The 22,221-nt window shown below is 43.2% G+C and overlaps 1 protein-coding gene across 2 annotated transcripts in view; it reads left to right on the top strand.

The window, feature by feature from the left end:
• LPGAT1 (lysophosphatidylglycerol acyltransferase 1) overlaps positions 1-20,307 on the top strand; it is a 74,530-nt gene extending 54,223 nt beyond the window's left edge. For both annotated transcript variants that reach the window (XM_064164467.1, XM_064164466.1), the window contains exons 8-9: positions 7,522-7,628; positions 13,998-20,307. In XM_064164467.1, the coding sequence (XP_064020537.1) occupies positions 7,522-7,628; positions 13,998-14,149 (259 nt within the window). In that variant the 3' untranslated portion in view covers positions 14,150-20,307. The remainder of the gene's footprint in view (positions 1-7,521; positions 7,629-13,997) is intronic.
• The last annotated feature ends 1,914 nt before the right edge of the window (positions 20,308-22,221 follow it).

The following is a 22,221-nucleotide window of genomic DNA, read 5'->3' as shown; positions in this document are numbered from 1 at the left end:
AAACAATACTCAAGGCAAATACCTAATTAACTATTTTTAGGTCAAACAGTACTGGGATTTTTGGGAGTAATTTCATCCATCAGCCTCTCTGTTAAAGTGGTAAGCACCTAAAAACCAGGACTGGAAGGTGAAAGGCACCTCTAACTAGAGACATCACTGTGAGGCCTGACTTTTAATGAGTCTGTTGGAAAGGTTTGTTTCATCTTCTCAGAATGGTTTAGCTTTATGCTTGGATCATTTTGTGTCGTGTCTTGGCCATAGATCCAAACTCACAGCAGTGGTTCAGTGTTTATGTAGTAAAAAACTGCATGCTAACTACTAATCTCATATTCCACCATTTCCCCACTTTGAGCTGAGTTTTGGGATTACTTATTTTCTGCTTGCACCAGTTACTTCTTTAGTCTAAATGACTTGGTGTTTATTGCTGGTCTGCGAGTTTCTCTAGTAGTAAGAGTTCCCATGTACTGCTCTTCTGTTGTCAAAACCCAAGAGCTAAAGCTTAAAGCCCTGGGAATGCAGTTTGTTCAATGCTTACCTTCCCCTCAATCCAGAATGCTGTGGAGTTAAGGGGTTTTTTTGCTTTAACTTCCCACTGTACCACACTCTCATGTGACCATGTCCTGCGTTTGAACTATGTGATAGTGATTGTGGTGCAGAGGCTCTGACGTCAGACCCAGTCACAGTCACCCCCAGAGCAGAGCTTGGCTGCCTTTGTGCTGCACGACAGTGCCACACTATTTCCAGCTAACTCAGCTGTCTTGCTGCCACAATGCAGATGAATTTGATGTCACCTTTCTTTCTCATACCAGTTTTTGTGCCGTTCTGCTGCTGAAAAAACCTTTCAACTACTAAGGAAAATGCTTTTTTGTGTATCTACATTGATATGGATTTACTGAAACAAACTAGACTTCTGGCTGTAAGTCAAATGGAATACATTGTGGTTGCTGAATGAGTTTGGTGGCAATATCTGTGAAGGGCCTCCAGTTAGGCAATATAGAATCATAGAATTGTTTTGGTTGGGAAATAAAGCTCTAAAATCATCAGGTCAACCCATTGACCTAACATGACCACAGTCATTAAATCATGTCCCAAAGTGCCACGTCTACACATTTTTGAACACCTCCCTGAACTTCCTGGACAGCCTATTCCAATATCTGACCACTCTTTCAATAAAGAAATTTTCCCTAATATCCAACCTAAACCTCTCCTGGCACAATTTGAGGCCATTTTGTCTTGTTCTGTCACTTGTTACTAGTGAGAAGTTGCAAACAACCACCTCACTACAATCTCTTTCAGGTAGCTGTAGAGAGCAAAAAGGTCTTCCTTCAGTCTCTTCCAGATTTAATCCCACTTGTCTTGGCTGTTACTCGTAAGACCTGTTCTCCAGACCCAGCTTCATAGCTCTTAGAATCACAGAATTAACCACACTGGAGGAGACCTCCAAGCTCATCCAGTCCAACCTAGCACCCAGCCCTAGCCAATCAACTAGACCATGGAACTAAGTGCCCCATCCAGCCTTTTCTTCAACACCTCCAGGGACAGCAACTCCACCACCCCTCTGGGCAGCCCATTCCAATGCCAGTCACACTCTCTCTGCGAAGAACTTCCTCCTAACATCCAGCCACCTCTCCTGGCACAACTTGAGACTGTGTCTCCCCTTGTTCTGTTGCTGGTTGCCTGGGAGAAGGGACTGACCTCACCTGGCTACAACCTCCCTTCAGGTAGTTGTAGACAACAGTGAGGTCTGCCCTGAGCCTCCTCTCTCCAGGCTGCACACCCCCAGCTCCTTCAGCCTCTCCTCTGGATATACTCCAGTAAGTCAATATCTTTCTTGCCCAAAACTGAGCACGTTATTCAAGGTGCCAGCTTTGGCAGTGCTAAGTACAGGGTCATAATCACGTGTATTTTAATACACTATTTTTTATGCAAGCAACTTATTTTTGGCCATGCCTGAGAACTACCAACAACCTTCATCATGTGAAGTCTATTTAAAGGATCATTAAAGTAGTAAATAGTATTACTATTCAGAAAGAGTAGGGGCCAGTAGAGGACTTTAATTCAGTGTAGGACAGATGATGAAGGGTAATTTGTACTTAAAGGTGACAGGGTACAGCCTGCAGTGGCACTGCTTTTGTTGAAGTTTAGCTCTTTCCCCCTACTTCTCCCTCTTTCCGTGGTGAGAAATGAAAGAAGGTATTTCCATTCCACCTGAATTTTCTGGTCAGGTTATCGTATCCAGTGCTGTTAAGTTCCTTGTTTGGCATACCAGGAGCAAAGGCACTCCTGCACTCCTATTTTCATGCAATGCAAGGTTAGTTTTGTCCAAAAGCTAGTGCTCAGGAGAATCTAGAAACTTCAGATATTAAATGTTGACCTTGTTCCTTATCAGCACAGTTTTCTGTGGTGGTAACACTCTCTTTTCCTGAGGAGACCAGCAGATTTTGCTTTTAGTGCCACTCCTGGTGCTGGATACCCTGAGGTGGGATAGAGGCAGGATAATGCTCACTCTGTGGCAAGAGTGACTCCTGTTCATGTATCTCATTGAAAAGAAGAAACTACTTCCTGTATCTTTCAACGCTAGCACTTGCAGCAGGTGGCTGGGGATTATCCTGCTCCAGCCAGAGCAATGGCTATATGCCATTGTTTTGGATTATCTCTAGAGGGTACAACAGTAGACTTTCTCAGTTACCATTCCTGAACCCAGTCTCCTCAGTGGGGATGCTTTTTCAAACCGACGTGCCAGCTGAGCCATTTGATAAGCAGAGAGCAATGCTATTGGCAGTATGTTTAGTATAAATACAGGGGGGTTATCTTCCTATACTAGAGAAGATGAAGGGCTTGCTTCCAGAATTTAAGGAGGTTGGTGTTTTTTTTTTTTCACATCTAATTTAGCTCAGTCATCAGTAAGAATGTTCTGTTTGTAAAAGTAGTTCTGGATGATCTGAGAATGTGTTTGAAAATGTTTCAAAACAGACTGGTACTTAACCATTGCTACGTTGTAACAGCTAGCATTGCATTATTGGAAAAGCAGTTGTTTTCCACTCTGCATTAATATATTCATTCAAGCCAAGGGTAACGGTGATTGCTGCTTCAAACTGAAAGAAGCAGAGTTTATATCCAGAGATTCAGGTCTTCTTGTGCTGTATTGATTCATGCAAAAGCTTGAATGGATTCAGGCAGGGAAGTGGTGTGCCATGTTCCATTAGTCTCTCACAATATTGGTGTCATTTATGCTACTTTGCTACTCCATTAAACTCATAAATTGTTGCTAATGAGTATCTTGTAAGAGCCTGCAATGGTATTTTCAGACTAGAAGGCACGCTCTTAGGAAAATACCAGGCTTAACTAGGTTACTGAGCTGTAGAGTTGTTAGCTATTAGGTAACTGAGACATGAAGGTGTAGCTGAAGAAGTTCTGCCCCTTACAATGGAAACTGTGAAGCCAGGTAATATAGTCTGAGCCCACACACACATTCTGTTAGTTCTGAACCGTCTTCAAACTTGCGTAAGCGAGCATCTGTCCTTCAGAAATATGCTCTGAGACACAATATTCAGTTGCTGAGTCTCTTTATCTATTCACAGCAGATAGAAGGGAGTAAAAATAGTTTTTGGCAGCTCAGTTGTGTTTGGGCACAGAGAGCAAGTCTCATAACAAGTTTTTCACTTGCTTCTACGTAGTGTAATTTTATTGTGCTCATCATTGTCCTTAACATACACGTTGTGGAACTGACCAGGTCACCATTTCATAATGTTTGTATTTGGCCAAAAACTCTCCTTCAGACTATATTTTACCTAAGAGGTGCTAATTTCTGATTACTGAGTCTGGCTTTATTAGAGCATAGAGAACTCTGCAGTGCAAGAGATGTAGGTAGAATTGCTGCAAAGGCTACAGAAATATCTTGAGTTCACATTAATGCCATAGTGTCTTGGTCCTAGTTTAAATTTCCCAGAGACTCAAAATAGAGCTAACAGAACCAATACAATTACAGGATACCTTCCTCTCTGCCCCCTTTTGGGAAGAAAGGAATTAGGTGTAGAGAGGAAAAGGTAAACCACACCCAAATATAAATAGTCTCACTTCAATTTGGAAGTTAAAAAGAGGGGGGAAAAGACCCTTTAACAATAAATAGAAGGTATGTAAGGTAGGGGGGGAGTTACAAAAAGGTATAGGGAAGGGATAAAAGAAACAAGAATCAAAAAATATATACGCAACCAGACTGATGGCAATGGAAGGCAGAATCAGGAAGGGTATTGTCCACCATGTGGAAGGATTGCCACGTGGTAAAAAATGGGAGCAGCAGCAACAAGGTGATGGTCACAGGGAGGCAGGTGAAAAAAAAGAAACAGGAAGTTCCTCTGGTTTTACAGGGGGCTAGACACAAAGTGGGAGTGGGCTAAGCACTACACCTGGGGTCAGGTTCAAGATTCACCCCCCAGGGAGGAGTCAGGAGGACCTGGGGACAGGTTCAAGACCACCCCCCAAGAGCGTTAGCCCTTTACACACAGTTGGTACATAAAATTTTCCATCTACGTGTATCTATATGTGTATCATTTTCACATACCTCTTGGCCCTGATTGTATCACAGTATCACCAAGGTTGGAAGAGACCTCATAGATCATCAAGGCCAACCCTTTACCACAGAGTTCAAGGCTAGACCATGGCACCAAGTGCCACGTCCAATCCTGCCTTGAACAGCCCCAGGGATGGCGACTCCACCACCTCCCTGGGCAGCCCATTCCAGTGTCCAGTGACTCTCTCAGTGAAGAACTTTCTCCTCACCTCAAGCCTAAATCTCCCCTGGCACAGCCTGAGGCTGTGTCCTCTCTGGCACTGGCCACCTGAAAGAAGAGAGCAACCTCCCCCTGGCCACAACCACCCCTCAGGTAGTTGTAGACAGCAATGAGGTCACCCCTGAGCCTCCTCTTCTCCAGGCTAAACAATCCCAGCTCCCTCAGCCTCTCCTCATAGGGCAGATTGTGGGCAGATGTGTCCAGAAACTGAGGATCTGTTGTGTTCAGGTTGACCATACTGATGTTTATGTAAGAGTGTAGTTTGGAACTTGGACACAGTGATGCTTGTGGGTCCCTTAAACATCTATGTTCAAACAGAGAGAGTGATTTGCCATTGGAATGGGCTGCCCAGGGAGGTGGTTGAATTGCCGTCCATGGAGGTGTTCAAGAAAAGCCTGGATGAGGCACTTAGTGCCATGGTTTAGTTGACTGGTTAGGGCTGGGGGATAAGTTGGACTGGATGATCTTGGAGGTGTCTTCCAACCTGGTTGATTCTATGATATAGAACTTATCTCTGTATACTGAAGCACCATTATTTTTAAGTTGGTTGTTACAGTGAGCTATGCATTGCTGCTTTTCTCCTCCACTTACACTTTGTTTTCTCATGTGTCAATCTGAAAGACAGCGAGGTACAAATGGCAACAAAGCAGGTAAAGATTTTAAAAGCAGTAAGAGCAACAAAAGCATACCTCTCAAGTGTCTGATTTCTGTAGTATGACATTCCCATATCTGTTCAGACACTGCCTGTGTGACTGTGGTGTTATTCCATATTGCCTTCAGTGTAATCAATTAAGACTCTGTTGGAAATGAAATGAAAAGCCCAGTAATGAAAATAGAAGCCTGGTGTTAATGACAGGATAAATGGGAGCTTGCCTGCAAAAAGAATCCTACAGTAAAGTTTGTACATCTCAGAGGATTATTTTTTCAGGCTAACTTTAATACAGGTGTCTTTTGCAGTGGCCTCCCAGTGAAACATAGTGGCTATGTAAATTCTTGTATACATCAAAAGGCTCTTGGCATCTACCAAGGAGATTGCACAATTACTGTAAGATTTGAAATTACATTTTGAGAAAAGTCCAGCGAGACATAATCAGTTTTTTGAGGGTTTCTGTGAATGCTGCCCCAGATACCTGATTTTCTAAGTAGGCCTGACACTCAGTGTAGAAATACCAAAACATTGGTAATTCTTCTGCTGGGGTTTTAAAAATAGCCTGGCTATATTTGAGTGCACTTACTGATGTAGTTGTGGAAATTAACAAGGCAGGAATTACAAAATACATAGTTAATTTCATTTCTGGAAAGCCCCACCCACAGCTCTATACAAATGAGTTACATTTGGGTTCTAATTCTGTCAGGGAAATGTTCCCAAGGATGCTCACGGGCAATTCATTTGTTTAGGAGAATCAGGAAACTGGAAAAGTTTAGCCACAAAATGGCTCTGCCAGACTTACAGACAGGCAGCCTGGAGCCCTAAGGAAAGTCTGTGCTACTTACTGTGGGGGAGTACAAACGTCAGGATAGTCCTGGCTCCTTTGTGGCAGTGTTGGAACTGTTTGGCCGTTGAGAGGCTTCCAGATCTTCCCAAGGTGATGGGAAAGGAGCAGACAATCTGTGACCAGATCCTGGTTCCTCTTGGCATGGAGGTTTGCAGAGATGCAGGCAGGGTCTCTTGCAGATATGCAGACAGCACCATGTGGGTGGCACTTCTTACCATGTCGTGGCGCACTTAAATGCCTTCTCCTAGGAAACTTGAGGCACTTAAGTTTCCATGAAGTTGAAGCCCAAAACATCAGGGCTAAGCTGATATGAAGCACGAGGCAGAGCAGAACATGTTGTCCAAGAGCTGTGAGGCAGTAGCACAACTGCTTGCAACTTAGCTCCATTTATATTACTTGCCCGAGTGCAAAGGTCCTTTGGCCACAGAGATTCACCAATCAAAATGACATTTGCCAAACTGACCATATTAGGTGAACCCAGGGCTTGCTCACCCTTGTTTGGGCAAGACACCAGCAAGTACCTAAACACCTGTGGGAACCTGTTTATCACTTTGGGAGGGGACATAATGGCCCAAGCCTTTGTTTTCCTCCTGCCCTTGCTTCCCCCATCAGCAGAAGAGTTGGGCAAGCCAGGACATCTCATAGGCCTGTTAGCTTTCCAAGACATTTAATTACACATTCAGCTATCAGTGTAAAACCTGCCCTAGGAAATTTTCAGACAAAGATGCTGGTATCTTCTAAAGGGCACAAAGGGCTCATTTTCTGGGATACAGAGGAGCTTTTGGTACTTAGTGATGTCATTAAGTGGCTTCTGCCTGTTGAAGAACTGCTTCTTCAAAACTGTGGGTGAACCTTTCCAGTCTTTCATTTCTTTCTGTTTCAGTGCATGCTTTGTTGCTTCTTGGTTTGTGATTTTTTTAAGGACAATAATATAGCGTGATGAGGGCCTATTTTGAAATCAAACAACCAACCAACCCAGCAACTTAGTAGTTTTTATTGGCTGCTGCAGTACAACGTTGGATAGAAGCTAATAATGCCTATGTCTTCTCTGTGTACCACTGGTAAATGGAATATTCTCTTTCTGTATTCTTATTATGTGTGATCTGTGTATCAGAGAGAAAATCAACAATGCACTAGATTTATACTAAACTCTTCTTCCCTGTTTTGAGGCAGAAGGGAAGAGCTTTGTTCTTTGCATATTTCCCAAGTTTAATTTAGCTTTGTTTCTTTGGTAGGATTTTTCCTGTTAAAGATGTCCCTGCAGAGCCTGAGGCTCTTACACACTGGCTGTATCAACGATTCATTGAAAAGGAGGATCTTTTGACACATTTCTATGAAACAGGTAGGATGTTGTCTAGTAAAGAGAACTGTGCTTTGATAATGTCTCCTTACAAGGATCTCAAATTGGTGTAAGAATGTACATATGTTCTTAACATGGATACAGTAGATATAGTTAGTTAGACTAGTTTTATGAGGAGAAAAGTATGATTAAAGACTTATCTAGGAAAGGTACATTACCCAGAAAACATTACCATAAAGTAATGTTTGGAAGCTGGCACATTCAAAATGGATCTAAGGAAATGGTCTCTTTTTCTTCAGTAACATAGAGCTGAGGTGTGAAACTTGCTACCTGTGGGATTTCATTGAGCAGAGACACTTAGCAAGATGCAAAGATGCGTAAACTATTCAGACCTTATGCTGTTTGCAGGGAATATGAAACCTTAGGGGTTGAAATGAACAAATTCTTGACTAAAAAGAATTAAATAAGACTCTCATGTGAGGCAGGTTACTCTGTCTCATTAGTGCAACTATTTAGTCTGTTCCTTTGGCAGTTGTAGTTTGCAGGGTTAATCCAAACCCATCTTCTGTTTTCTCTTAAGCTTAAACAGAAAGGTGATATGATTGGAAGGATCTGTTAGAATATGTAGCGTAAAGTGTTTAAAGTCTTAATCTACAGCAAAATGCTGTCAGTGCTGGCCACCTCCTGCAAGCTTCTGAGGATCACTGATATCAAAATATACTTTCAGTGTTAATGTATCAGAGGAACCTAAATATACTTAGAGCATTAATAACAGTACTGAATGGATATTGCCATATGTGACTTAAAATGTCAAGTAAATACTTTGAATCTACAGCTGGAGAAGTGTTTCCTCAACACTTTTTTTCCATTTAATTGATACTTAAGTATCAATCTACCAAAGTAAAGGAGAAAATCCAGTGAGGAAAACAAATAGAGTTTTAGTTTGAAATGGACTTTTATCAAACATAGACTGAATCATAGAATCACCTAGGTTGGAAGAGACCTCCAAGCTCATCCAGGCCAACCTAGCACCCAGCCCTAGCCAATCAACCAGACAATGGCACTAAGTGCCCCATCCAGCCTTTTCTTCTACACCTCCAGGGACAGCAACTCCACCATGCCCCTGAGCAGCCCATTCCAATGCAAATCACTCTCTCTGCCAACAACTTCCTCCTAACATCCAGCCACCTCTCCTGGCACAACTTGAGACTGTGTCTCCCCTTGTTCTGTTGCTGGTTGCCTGGTAGAAGAGACCAACCCCACCTGGCTATAACCTCCCTACAGGTAGTTGTAGACAACAGTGAGGTCTGCCCTGAGCCTCCTCTTCTCCAGGCTGCACATCCCCAGCTCCTTCAGCCTCTCCTCACAGGGCTGTGCTCCAGGCCCCCCTGGACACGTTCCAGTACCTCAACATCTCTCCTGATTTGAGGAGCCCAGAACTGGACACAGGCCTCAAGGTGTGGCCTGACCAGTGCTGAGTACAGCAGCAAAATAATCTCCCTTGTCTTGCTGGCCACACTGTTCCTGGTACAGAATAGGAAGACTCCAGGTGAAATAATGTAGCTATTCTCTGGAGAAAACAAATTCATTCATTAGCAAGTATTATGATTCTTAAGGGGGAAAAGCTATTCAGTCTCTTGAATCAACAGAGTTTAATATTCCAGAGTGACTATTAAACCAAATGCTAATTCTGTTAGCTAAATTATTGCAGAGACTACTTCGATTTGATTTTGAGAGTTGAATTTATCAATTGTAATGCTTTAAAATGTTAATAGAATTATCTAACAATGCAGAGTTGCATTTTGTTTTATGACAAACTGCTGTCACTTGGCCATCGTTCATAGCAGGAGTTACTCTGCTATATAATTCACATCTAAATGCACATATTGGACTGAGTTGAGTGCTGTTTCCATTTCTGGGCTCCTCAATTCAAGAAAGATGTTGAGAAACTGGAAAGTATCCAGAGAAGGACAATGCGGCTGGTGAGGGGCCTGGAGCACAGCCCTGTGAGGAGAGGCTGAGGGAGCTGGGGGTGTGCAGCCTGCAGAAGAGGAGGCTCAGGGCAGACCTCGTTGCTCTCTACAACTACCTGAAGGGAGGCTGTAGCCAGGTGGGGTTGGTCTCTTCTGCCAGGCAACCAGCAACGGAAGAAGGGGACAGAGTCTCAAGTTGTGCCAGGGGAAGTATAGGCTGGATGTTAGGAGGAAGTGGTTTGCAGACAGAGTGATTGGCATTGGAATGGGCTGCCCAGGGAGGTGGTGGAGTCACTGTCCTTGGGGAGGTGTTGAAGAAAAGGCTGGATGGGACACTTAGTGCCATGGTCTTGTTGATTGGCTAGGGCTGGGTGCTAGGTTGGCCTGGATGAGCTTGGAGGTCTCTTCCAACCTAGGTGATTCTATTATTTTCCAATTAGACAAAAAATTTTGTGAATCTATTTAAAACTACAGCTATGGTCAGTAGGCAGCAAAGATTCTTCTTGTTGGGATATTATTTCACAGTTGCTATTAAATTAAGTCATACCCAAAAAAGTCTTCCTAGACCAGAGTTTCAGAGAGTATAATGAATATAATCAGTTTTATTTATTGAGATGCACTTCCAAAATGGGATAATTGGTTATAATTTGCCAGTGTAATCAGTGTGAATTAATAAGACATGTTTTAAATGTGAGTGCTGTGGCATAGGACCTTGTCAGGCATAAATTAAGCTAAAGTTACTGCCATTTATGCTGCTTGAGAACCTGCTTGCACTGTTTTTGTTGACTTACTGCAAAAATGCTGTTAAGAGTTTTTGGAAACCCTGTGGAAAAGTCCTGAGGCCTAACGTGAAGAGAGTCTGTGAAGCTGCCCAAGAGCCAGCTCTCTGTTCACTTGTTACGTTGTCCCATGTTGGTGTGGTTTTAAGACTTAGGACTGTTCCAGCATTTTAATTGGGTTGGGTTTTTTAATGCGTACTGTTTAGGAATTTGTTTATAAAGGATGTCTGGGGTTGGAAGGGACCACTTGTCTAGGTCATAGCATATCAGTTTCCCAAGGAGGAGGCTGTGGGAGCCCATGTCAAAAGCCTTGGAGAGATCCAGGTAGACAGTGTCCACCACTCACCCTGCATCACCTTGTCATAGAAGGCAGTCAGGTTTGTCAAGCACCACCTACCATGTTGACTTTTCCATATCAACTTCCTCAGCTTACTTGTTTAGTCCCAGGAGGATTTGCTCTGTAACATTCCCAGGGATTGATGTTAGATTAATGGGTCTGTACTTACCTGAGTACAACTTGGAACATGTTTTGTAGATAGGGGTGCCATTAGCCTTCTTCCACCAAGGAACAAACAAAGCCTGAAACACCTTTTTCCTTTCTGCTATATTCCTATGTGTTAAGAACCTAAACTCATCTTGCAGAAACTCGAAAGCATTAGACCTCTTGAACAGAAGAAGTATCTGTTTAAAATCTGAATATGAAACTGTTCTGTGATTCCTCTGAACTTTTCAGTGGGATAACATTGAGCACACAAATGAGGTTACATTTTGCAGGACAAAATCACTTGGAGACTAATTTTTAAGAACCTATAAACTAGGAGCTTATCAGTTGGAAATGAGTAATTGTACACTGAAGTAATCATGCTCCTCATTCCCTCTGATCATAAGCCAGCTGGTGTGATGTAACTAAAAAAGCAAGCAGTGGTATCTGACAGGGCAACAGGACAGAGATTTCATTGGTGCTGTGAGGACAGGCTACAAGAGTTGGGGCTCTGCAGCCTAGAGAAGAGAAGGCTTCGAGGAGACCTTATAGTGGCCTTCCTGTCTACAGGAAGGCTGGGGAGTGACTATTTACAAGATCTTGTAATGACAGGACAAGGGGGAATGGGCTTAAGCTGGCAGAAGGGAGATTGAAACTATATGTTAGGAAAGGGTTCTTCCAGTGAGGGTGGTGAGACACTGGCAGAGGCCACCCAGGGAGGCTGTGGATGCTTCCTGCCTGAAGATGTTGAAGGCCAGGTTGGATGAGGCCTTGAGTGACCTGTTCTAGTGGGAGGTGTCCCTGCCTATGGCTGGATGATCCTTGAGGTCCCTTCCACCCTAAACCATTCAGTAATTCTATATCAAGTCCAGAACCTCATCTGGAAATTCTGTGCATAGGTCCATCATCCCTGTTCACAAGATACGGTTTGAACTAGGAAGAGGGGCAAGATAATAGGGGTTCAGATGGTTGAGGGGAGGAAGGAGTTGTGTCTGTGAAGGACAACTGAAAGTGCTTGGCTTATCTCAGCTATGAAAGTGAAGATTAGTTTTCTCTCTAAGTTAGCTTGGGAGAGGGGGAGGAGACAGTTGCTGTCTGTACCGAGGAAAAAGGCAGGTTGAAACCAAAGGTCAGAGCTGGTACAGAATAACAAATGGAGCAAGGAAGAGCAAAGGTTAAGGTGGATTGGACAAATGGAAGCTCTGCAGTAAGAATTACTGAGAAATAAATGGTGCGGCAAATCTGCCCAAGGCTGCAGCGAGAGGATGAGACTCATCAAGGCATTTTTTAGGGGAGTGTTCTTTACAGGGCTGTAGTTTCTGGCTTTTTTTTAAATTTAAGAGCATTCATACAGGAAGAAAAGCTTTGTCTTAAATTCTTGATTGCAGTTCCTCCAGTGATTGCAAATGGGAAGCAGAGAGACAAGTCACTGATGGTATCTAATTGCCTAAATTGTGTGGTTTCGAAGATTAAAAATTGACACTGCTATATCTTTAGTCTTTGAATCATTAATTTCTTGTTCTTCTGTGAGTAGCTAGAACTCCATAATGCTGCAGCAAGTACATCATCTCCTCTGGTTTATTTAGAGATTTTCTAGCCAGTGTTCAAGGATTAAAAACAACAGAAGGGGTTCGTGCCATCTAGGCTTTTTGCATCTCAGGAATATTGAATTCAAATTATTTCATATGCAAACAATTTGCTTGTGATCATGAGGCTCTAAGGTATTCAGACACATATAATTTAGTATTTTAAGTCAGAAAAAGTCAAAATAAGGAAGATTTGATTTTTTTTTTTTTAATTCTGTTAGTTGTATTTCCTGCCACTCTTTCTAAAGAGGCATTTCAGTAAAGCCTTTCTGGAGAGCTGTCTGACAAATGACAGTGGTCCTGTAGTCTGATTGCCTGGCCAGTAACTGCTCACACATGTGCAGCTGTTGTTGAAAATGAAAGTGTGCATATTTGTATTTTCAAGAGGGACCTTGAGAATGTTTGTGTATTGTTTCTTCACAGTATACAAAATCATTTCCAAGGACCTCATTGCTGTGTACAAACACCTGAAGGGAAGTCAAAGCCAGGTGTGGTTGGTCTCTTCTCCCAGGCAACCAGCAACAGAACAAGGAGAAAGACCCTCAAGTTGTACTGGGGGAGGTATGGGCTCAATATTAGCCTGTAGGCTTGATATCAGCCAGGCAGAAAAGAGAGCTGAGCATACTGGTATATAGCTGTACATGAGCCAGTGGTGTGCTCAGGTGGCCAGGAGAGCCAATGGCATCCTGGCCTGCATCAGGAACAGTGTGGCCAGCAGGACAAGGGAGGTTATTCTGCTCCTGTACTCAGCACTGGTCAGGCCACACCTTGAGTGCTGTGTCCAGTTCTGGGCTCCTCAATTCAAGAGAGATGTTGAGGTACAGGAAGGTGTCCACAGGAGGGCGCCAAAGCTGGAGAGGGGCCTGGAGCACAGCTCTGTGAGGAGAGGCTGAGGGAGCTGGGGGTGTGCAGCCTGCAGAAGAGGAGGCTCAGGGCAGAGCTCATTGCTGTCTGCAACTACCTGAAGGGAGGTTGTAGCCAGGTGGGGTTGGTCTCTTCTGCCAGGCACCCAGCAACAGAAGAAGGGGACAGAGTCCCTCAAGTTGTGCCAGGGGAGGTCTAGGCTGGCTGTTAGGAGGAAGTTGTTGGCAGAGAGAGAGATTGGCATTGGAATGGGCTGTCCAGGGAGGTGGTGGAGTCACTGTCCTTGGGGAGGTGTTGAAGAAAAGGCTGGATGGGGCACTTAGTGCCATGGTCTTGTTGATTGGCTAGGGCTGGGTGCTAGGTTGGCCTGGATGAGCTTGGAAGTCTCTTCCAACCTGGTAGATTCTATGATTGTGCAGCTGTTAATTAAACTTGGAAAAATAGCACAGGAGGCAGCTGACAGATGGACCTCTCTGCAAATGCTGAATACAATAGGGATAGCTTATTTTAAGGAATGCTTTGAAGCTTATGCTTATCCAAATAAAGTGGAATTTGTTATTTAGGGTTTGGAGTTTTGCATTGTCTTGCAGGTAACTGATAAAGCTGGAGAAGCTTTTGAAAGTTTTGAAAGTAACCTATGAATCACTTGTGAGTGCTGTTACTAGGAGAATCACTGATAGTGAAGAGTTGTGCATTAAGGATTAAATATGGTTTGTTTTCTCTTTTAGGAGCTTTTCCTCCACTGCAGGGTCAAACAAAAGCTATTTCTCGGGAGATGACCCTCAGTAACCTGTGGCTAGTTGGCATCCAATCCCTTGCGTTTTTGTCAGGTGGTATGTGGTACTGCATCTTACGGTATTTTTATCATTGCCTCTTTTAAAAGTGGACTGGGACCTGAGGACACAATGGGAATCCAGGCTCTTGCAAACGAGTATCATGTTGTATGTGCAAATGTGAATATCCAAGGGCAAAGGAAAATACTGGACAGACTCTTACTTCTCTCTGGGGAGAAGTTTTAAACTCCACTGGAAGCGAAGCTCAGTAACCTAGCGACCTGATGATGTATTATTTTAACAGTTGTCTGTATTTTTAAAGATGTATACTGTCACCCACACGTAAGCAAATACAGCATTTGGACAAAAGGTGCAATCCTTATAACCACCATAGAAGAATGTCTGTGACAAGAAAATTCTGCCACTGCAAGTATTTCTTGGCATTGTAGTTAGAGCTCAGAAAATCCAGCTACTTGTCTCTTCAGTAGTCTGTAAAGCGTTGGTGTGGTAGAGATTCCTCATTTGCACAACTTGTACTTTATTGCAACTCATTGTGCTGGAGTCAAAGATACTTGACAGAGCTGGTGGCAGTATCTTTGTGACTACGCAGTCAGCAGTTGTTGTATTAGGCACATTGATCTAAAATCAAGACCCAAATGAGATCCACATCGAGTGTCTTTTGTGAGGAACTGGTCCTCAAAAACAGTTGCAGCATCATAGTGTTGATTAAAAGCTGTCCACATTCGATGAATCAGCCCATCCCTGATGTGGTCTTAGCATCAGCTCTCTGAATTCTGTGTGCTACTGGTATCTTGCATTATGAGGAAACTTGGAAATTATGAAGTCATTTGGTTTATTTTCCTTTCAGTTCAGAATGCATCTCAGTGATCACTATCAGTTTTCAAAATGCACTTTTATAGGTGAAAACACAGTGAAGGAAAGACATAAACCTTAGGGAATAAGGAAAAGCTTTATTTGTCACACGTTGCAAGTCAGAGCAGTTGTAGCTGTTTCTGAAGGTCTGCTGGTGCTGCTGGTGATTTTTTTTAGCCACCTACATATTTTGTGCACTGCAATCCAACCAAGGTGACCTTTGAGCAGTTTATAGAGGCCTTTATCTCCCCTGCTGGTTGCAGCAGCACTAAATATGCTTGTGGGAGAATCAAAATAATTCAATGCCAACCATCTTAATGTTTTGCTAAAGAATAATAGAAGAAAAAGTAGTTTCTTACAAAGAAAAGATAGCTGTAACAAAAAAAAGGTAAACACTCAATAACTATGTGGAGGGCAGCATTGATTAGTTCACCACCATGCTAAAATATTACCAAAGGAAGGATGAGCTGAATTCAAAGGCAGACTGGAACAGAGGATACTTGGAAATGTGAGCACAGGATACTTCTGAAAGGCTGTTGATGATGTAAGGTCTCACTTCTGGCAGATCTAGCTGGCATCGAACAGAATGTGATTATAGGCAGATTTGAGGGCGCTGTTCCTAAAATACAACTAATCTCTCTAAATACAGGCAGGATAGCCAGAACTTCAGATGTTGGCATGCTGCCTTTTACAGAGTAATTTCCCTGAGAACAAAGTAAGCCCTCAGTAGTTTTGGCTCTGAGTTAGCAAAATTGATCTCCCTTCTCTCTCCCTCTCCTGCTACATGAATCGCAGTGAGTGGTGTGGCGGAGTACAAAACCTAGGCAGTGTTCCCTTCAGTGGGGATGTAGTGAAGAACATTATATCAAAATATGAGGCAGTGCCAATTTCCCTGGCTTAATGGAAAATACACAAGCAAACATGCCTTCCCTGTCTCCTCCCAAAAGCAGTGGGTTTATCTTAAAGTAGCTTAGTGGGGATGGTTGTAAAATAAGACACCTTGAACTGAGTCCCCTCATGGACTGAGAGCCACTGCAGCTGGAAGGCAGAAGACTGCGTTTGCCCACAGCTTCATGGTTTAGGTAAGATACTGTTTCTATATCCCATGTCTTTACCCACAGTCACACGCTTGAATTCTGGTGCAATGTAAAATGCATTTTAATAGAGGCGTGCCCTGACAGGGAGGCAGGATTCAAAGCTCTTGGTTTGTTTTTTCTTCTGTTGCTCTTGCTATAGTACAGCTGATGGAATGAATGTATTTAATCTGTTATTTCACATGAGAGGGTTGTGGCAGCCCAGCACCAGTACCATGTAAGTGGTTTTGTCTGCTGCTCATGGGCCTAAATGGGCTCTGCCATCTGCATTTTGCAGTTTGGAAGCTTTTTATTTCTGTCCTCCACCAGGTGGTTTGATCACAATCACAGAGATGCCCGTAGTACAGCTGGTTTTATTTTGAGCTAGGGCAGACTGGAGTGGTATAAAAAGGGAAGTTTATATAAGCAGATTGCACAGCAGTAACTCACATCAGGAGATTGTTCTTTATAGACCCTGTGAACTCCACATTAGAGCATGTTGCTTTTTCAAATGCAGTTTGGGTTTTTTGGGGGGATGGGGGCTGGTGTTTGGGTTTATTGGGTTTTTTGTTTGTTTGTTTTGCTTCTTTTTCTTTCTAGTGAATTGGAGTCAATACTAAGTGTTCACAGACTGCCTAAGGAAATTGGTACTGCGCAATAATGTTCAGATAATGATTTGGTTTATCTGGTCCTGTTCATTTTCACTTTGTTCAGTAGTCCTTACTGTTGAGGGACATTTGTTTTCAAGCACTGACTGTTGTTTTGGTAAGGTGAATACATGGTGTTAGGTCTTAGGCTTCTTTCCCACACAGTGTTAGGTCTTGGGCTTCTTTCCCACCTGCACTGGAAAAACGTGAAGACCACTGCCTGATGTTGTGTCTCCTTATGGCTGAGTTGCTGTAGATGACAGTGGAATGACGCTGTGAGAAACTCCAAAGTACCTTCCCAGCATGAACTTGGACGCGGCCTCATGAAAGAGAATAAAGTGGATACAAAGTTTTCTATTAAGGCAAGAAACCAAAATGGATCCAATACTTGGGAAATTCTGTACTAAAAGTAACATGCTGGTGAAGCCTGGTTGTAGGCTAGCTGCAGTTTGGTTTTACCCTCTGGCAGCCAGCCAGTGCTGCAGATGTAGTGGGCAGTTTGCTGCGCTATCCCTGGGCTTCCTCTTCAGAAGAGTTCAAAATGCATTTGATAGAAGGTTATGTTAATGAATGATGGAGTGGATCACAGAATGATTAGTTGACATAACTTCAAACTGGTATTAGGGGAAATGTAATAGAAGAATGTATAACAGTGAGTGAAAAAGTCACAGGAAAAAACCCAACCACCAGCTGAAAGCTTTTGCACACAGAAGTGAGAACATTGCAGTTGAAGTGTATTGCAAATAAAGATGGTTCTCTGCCAGGGCTGCACACAAAACACCTGTAGGCTTTGGTGTGTAATTGCTCATAACCGAGTTGTTGCAGTTGAAGTGGTGATGGCTTAGCATCAGCGAGCTCGGCGGTATGAAGAGTCTCTGCCCGTTCGCGCACGGTGTTCTCTGCAGCGCCCTTTGGTGAGCCACCTTCCACATGAGCTCTAGCACGCCTTGCAACGGTGATGCATCTTGCAGGAGGGACTTCCTTTGAGATGCTCTCACCAAATTTTGAAAAGCAACATTTCAGCTGACCTTGCTCACTGGGAAGGTCAATTAAAAGCTTCTTACTCTCTTTTCTGCCCTCAGCATCAAAACCAAGCTGTGTGTAACTGCAGTAGAATACAGAGATCACTGTGGTATTGTTCATTACTCACTTGTTTTGAAAAGGATGTAACTTTTTTTTTGTCTGACACTGCCATAAAGTGCTGTTAACTTTTTTCACCTCTTTGTACAAGACAATACAGATACCAATCACTGTGTGTGACAGGATTCAGCTGCTCCACTTTGCCTTGACATAAATTTTTTGGGACCAAAGGTACTTAAAAATGGGATTTCTAGATCCTGAGGCTGGGGTTTGGGTGCATTCTCTTCATAGTCAGCTGGAGATTTTGTGGTGGTCTGATATGATCACACAAAACAAGTCTACATCTGGGATACTCTATTGTTTGAAAAATAATGGAGCCATATGAAATAAAAGGGTTATTTTGAAAAATTGCATATTTCATAGTTTTTACACTTTTTATTAACCAGAACAATTGGAAGAGCAAAAGTGAAATGTGCTCTGGATAAAAATGTATGCATACATTATGAACGCTTCAAGCAGCTTTATTTTCTCTCTGCAAAAACTATCGACTACCTGGCTGTGATACAAAAGTAAGTCTTTAAAAGGATTCTATGCAGTGAAAGTTAGACCTTTCATTTTATCATTGGATAATGAAGTCATTAGTTACTGAACCACTGTCCTATTAAAATGAGTTAGCTCCTTGAACACCAGTTGTGTAGGGTAATTTTGTTTTGTATGATGAAAATTAGCTTTCTTGATAGTTATTTTCACCTCCAGTTTTGTCCTTCTCTCCTGTGTTACTTGTGTTTTTGTTCTGTATGATGAAATGGATGAAGAAGCCTGTAGAGACTCAGTGATTTTGCAAGGAGCTGGCCCTGTTTGGAATTATTTTACTGCATTTATTTCATTGAATTTTTAAATCTTTCCAGCAGCCAAGATCTCCTCTGGAAATGTAGAGAGATACCAGCAGGAGCATTTCTCTACAATATTTCCTAGGTGTCTTTTTTTCCTTTCCTTTTTTTTTGTGTGTGTGGCAAAAATAAAGTTGATTTTGGTTTTGGTTGCCTTTCCACCCCCCCCCACCCCCCCCCCAGTATTATTTCACCTGCTTCAGCTCCTTAATAGACATGAGATGCTGTTCTTGGGTTGTATTTATTGTGTTTGTGATAGATAACACGTTCTCTCTTGTGCTGACCATAAACACAACAACTAGCATAGTGAACTGAAGTTAGTTTGCAGCAGCAGTGTTTATTTGTGATAGATAGTGTTGCTTATTGGAGCTCTCCTCAGGAAGGATACCAAGACAATGTTTCTATGCTAAAAGTGGTAACTGCAGGAGCAGAGCGCTAAGGAGGAGGTGGGAAAGCAGCTTCTGCAGCCCTCACTCACTCCAGCATCTGCTGGAACCTGCCAGCACTTAGGCAGCAAAGTTTATCCACCAGTCTCTGCACAGCAATGAGTCTTCTTAAAGTGTGAGGGCATACCAAGAGCAGATCCTGGGACCCAGTCAACCCTAGAAAGAAGCAAGTCCAACCATTTTGAAAGCAAGGCTGTAAGCACTTGCTATATTTTTTTCCTTATGCAGGGCCCTGCTTCTAACCAAATTGAGCAAGGCAAAGCAATATCAAGTGGAACACTGCTGTTCATTCTGGGGCCCTGGCATCTCTTGCCAATGCTAGCTCTTAGCTCTCTGTCACCTTTTGTGTTTACTGCTGGTGTGCTATGAGGACAGGCTACAGGAGTTGGGGCTTTTCAGCCTGGAGAGGAGAAGGCTTTGAGGAGACCTTATAGTGGCCTTCCCATTTCTGAAGGGGACCTACATGAAAGGCTGGGGAGGGACTATTGACAAGGTCTTGTAATGACAGGACGAGGGGGAATGGGTCTAAACTGGCAGAGGGAGATTCAAACTAGATGTTAGCAAAGGGTTCTTTGCAGTGAGGGTGGTGAGACACTGGCACAGGTTGCCCAGGGAGGTTGTGGAGCGCAAAATCACTGAATGTGATCTTCGATGACATGTGGTGATTCTGTGCTCCACAACCTCCCTGGAGGTGTTCAAGGCCAGGTTGGATGAGTCCTTGAGCGACCTGTTCTAGTGGATGTGTCCCTGCCTATGGCAGGGGGTTGGAACTGGATGATCTTTGAAGTCCCTTCCAACCTAAACCATGCTGTGTAATAGAGAAATAAGGAGTTCTCTGGGACATAGTAACACATCTTGCACAGTGTCAAAACCAGTGCCATGGTTGTAGTTATGTCTACCTCTTTGTTTCCCTTCTGGGTTTTGTCTTGTCTTTTTTTTTTTCTGTGTGGTGTTCTTTGATGGGAGGGGACAGCTGGGGAGAGGGAGGGAAAAAGTGGGAGGGCAAACTTGAAATCTGAATACTGAGACACTGGTGGAAGATCCAGTGCTCACCAGTGTTGTTGTATTGAAAAAGCCATTGTTTTTAATTCCTGCCTAGTGAGAAATGTTTTTACAGAATCCTTCCTGCTGGAAAGAAAATCATATTTTTAAAAACAAAACCCATCCTTCTTTTGGCTACAAGAATGTCAGCTGTATGAGTTGTGACCATATCATGACATACTGATCAGCTACCAATAAATTTTTATTTCTCAGGACTCTCACCTTGTATTTTTGCTGTCTAGTAACTGGTGCAGGTTTTCTGATGGGGTGCTCTGCATCTTTAAATATTTATATGATTTCAGCTGAGGCAGCAAGTAAAGAAGGTGTGTGGATGTCACCTGTGCTCACTCGGGATTACCAAGAAACATCTCTTCTTGATTTTAAAGAATAAATTAATCCTCTGAACTCCACTGCAAGGCTTGCTGCAGGTTAGCTCAGGGCACAGGAGAATTGCTACAGGTAGGTTCCAGTTCTTAGAATCACAGAATCAACCAGCGTGGAAGAGATCTCTAAGATCATCCAGTCCAACCTAGCACCCAGCGCTAGCCCTAGGATTGACAAGTCTTAAAGGTTTCTCAATTCAAGAGAGATATTGAGGTACTGGAACATGTCCAGAGAAGGGTAACAATGCTGGTGAGGGGCCTGGAGCACAGCCCTGTGAGGAGAGGCTGAGGGAGCTGGGGGTGTGCAGCCTGCAGCAGAGGAGGCTCAGGGCAGACCTCATTGCTGTCTGCAACTACCTGAAGAGAGACTGTAGCCAGGTGAGGTTGGTCTCTTCTGCCAGACAACAGGCAACAGAACAAGGGGACACAGTCTCAAGCTGTGCCAGAGGAGGTCTAGGCTGGATGTTAGGAGGAAGTTGTTGGCAGAGAGAGTGATTGGTATTGGAATGGGCTGCCCAGGGAGGTGGTGGAGTCTGTCCCTGGAGGTGTTGAAGCCAAGCCTGGCTGGGGCACTTAGTGCCATGGTCTTGTTGACTGGACAGGGCTGGGTGCTAAGTGGGACTGGATGAGCTTGGAGGACTCTTCTAACCTGCTTGATTCTATGCTTTTCCTTTAGTTTGCCTTCTCAGTGTCAAATGTATTTTGTTGTCTCAGTAAGTTTTTGAGCTGGTGGGAGGTTCAGGAGCCCTGCAGGTACTTATTAGCTGTTTTAATAGCCAACATTCTTTCATAATAAGCTTTGTTCATTACAGATGATCTGGTTTTGCATTGGTTGCTCCTTCAGTCCTGTGTTACAAGAGACTTAAACAAAAAAAATCCCCAAGGTAGGTTTTTTTCTCTGCCTTTCCTGGTTTTATACACTTGTGTCAGTCTACTGTGGTTGTGAGGAGTACTGCATTTCTGTTCTCATTGTGGTAGATCCTTCACCAGCTTTTTATTACAACCTTCAGAGAATTGATTATCCTTCCAGTATAATGTATTAAAATGCAGCTTGATGGTGAGAGGATTGAGATTTATGAATGGATTTGCAATAAGTGATTTCCTGACTCCAGTGAAGCATATATAAACCAAACAGTAAGTATGTTGGCAAAAAACACTCTCTGCTGTCAATAGTTTTCTGTGTGTGGAATGATTCAGGTTGGAAGGGACCTTAGAGATCATCTGATTCCAAGACCCCTGCCATGAGGAGGGACATATTCCACTAGACCAGGCTGTTGAAAGTCTTTATCCAATCTGGCCTTGAACACCTGCAGGGAGGACATCAACAATCACCCTGGACAGCCCGTTCCAGTGTCTCACCACCCTTGCTGTAAGTGGTATCTTTCTAATATCCAGTCTGAATCTGCCCTCCCAAGCTTTCCTGGCTGGATTTCCTTTCCCCTGTGACCTTCATCTCACAAACACACCTGCATGAAAAGACAGATGTTTGATATTAATGCTTCGTGAAGAAGACTGAAAAGGGAAAGTCGTTTCATAAGGTAAAGTGAATGCACAGGGAATCTGCTTCCTTCATCCTGGTCTATCTTCCTTCAAAACAAAGCAGACAACACTCAAATGAGGTGAAGTTTAATGTTTCTACTGCTCTCTTCCTGAAGTCTTTGAGAGCCATGCTGCTGTTGAGAAAAATAAACATGCTGACACCCTCTACCAGAGCTGCTGGTTGAGAGCTTTTTGGAGAACAGCTCT

The sequence above is a fragment of the Pogoniulus pusillus genome, chromosome 25 (genome assembly GCF_015220805.1).
Source record: "Pogoniulus pusillus isolate bPogPus1 chromosome 25, bPogPus1.pri, whole genome shotgun sequence".
NCBI lineage: Eukaryota > Metazoa > Chordata > Aves > Piciformes > Lybiidae > Pogoniulus > Pogoniulus pusillus.
The sequence above is the reverse complement of the archived record's forward strand: the minus strand, read 5'-3'. Positions and strand labels throughout refer to the sequence as shown.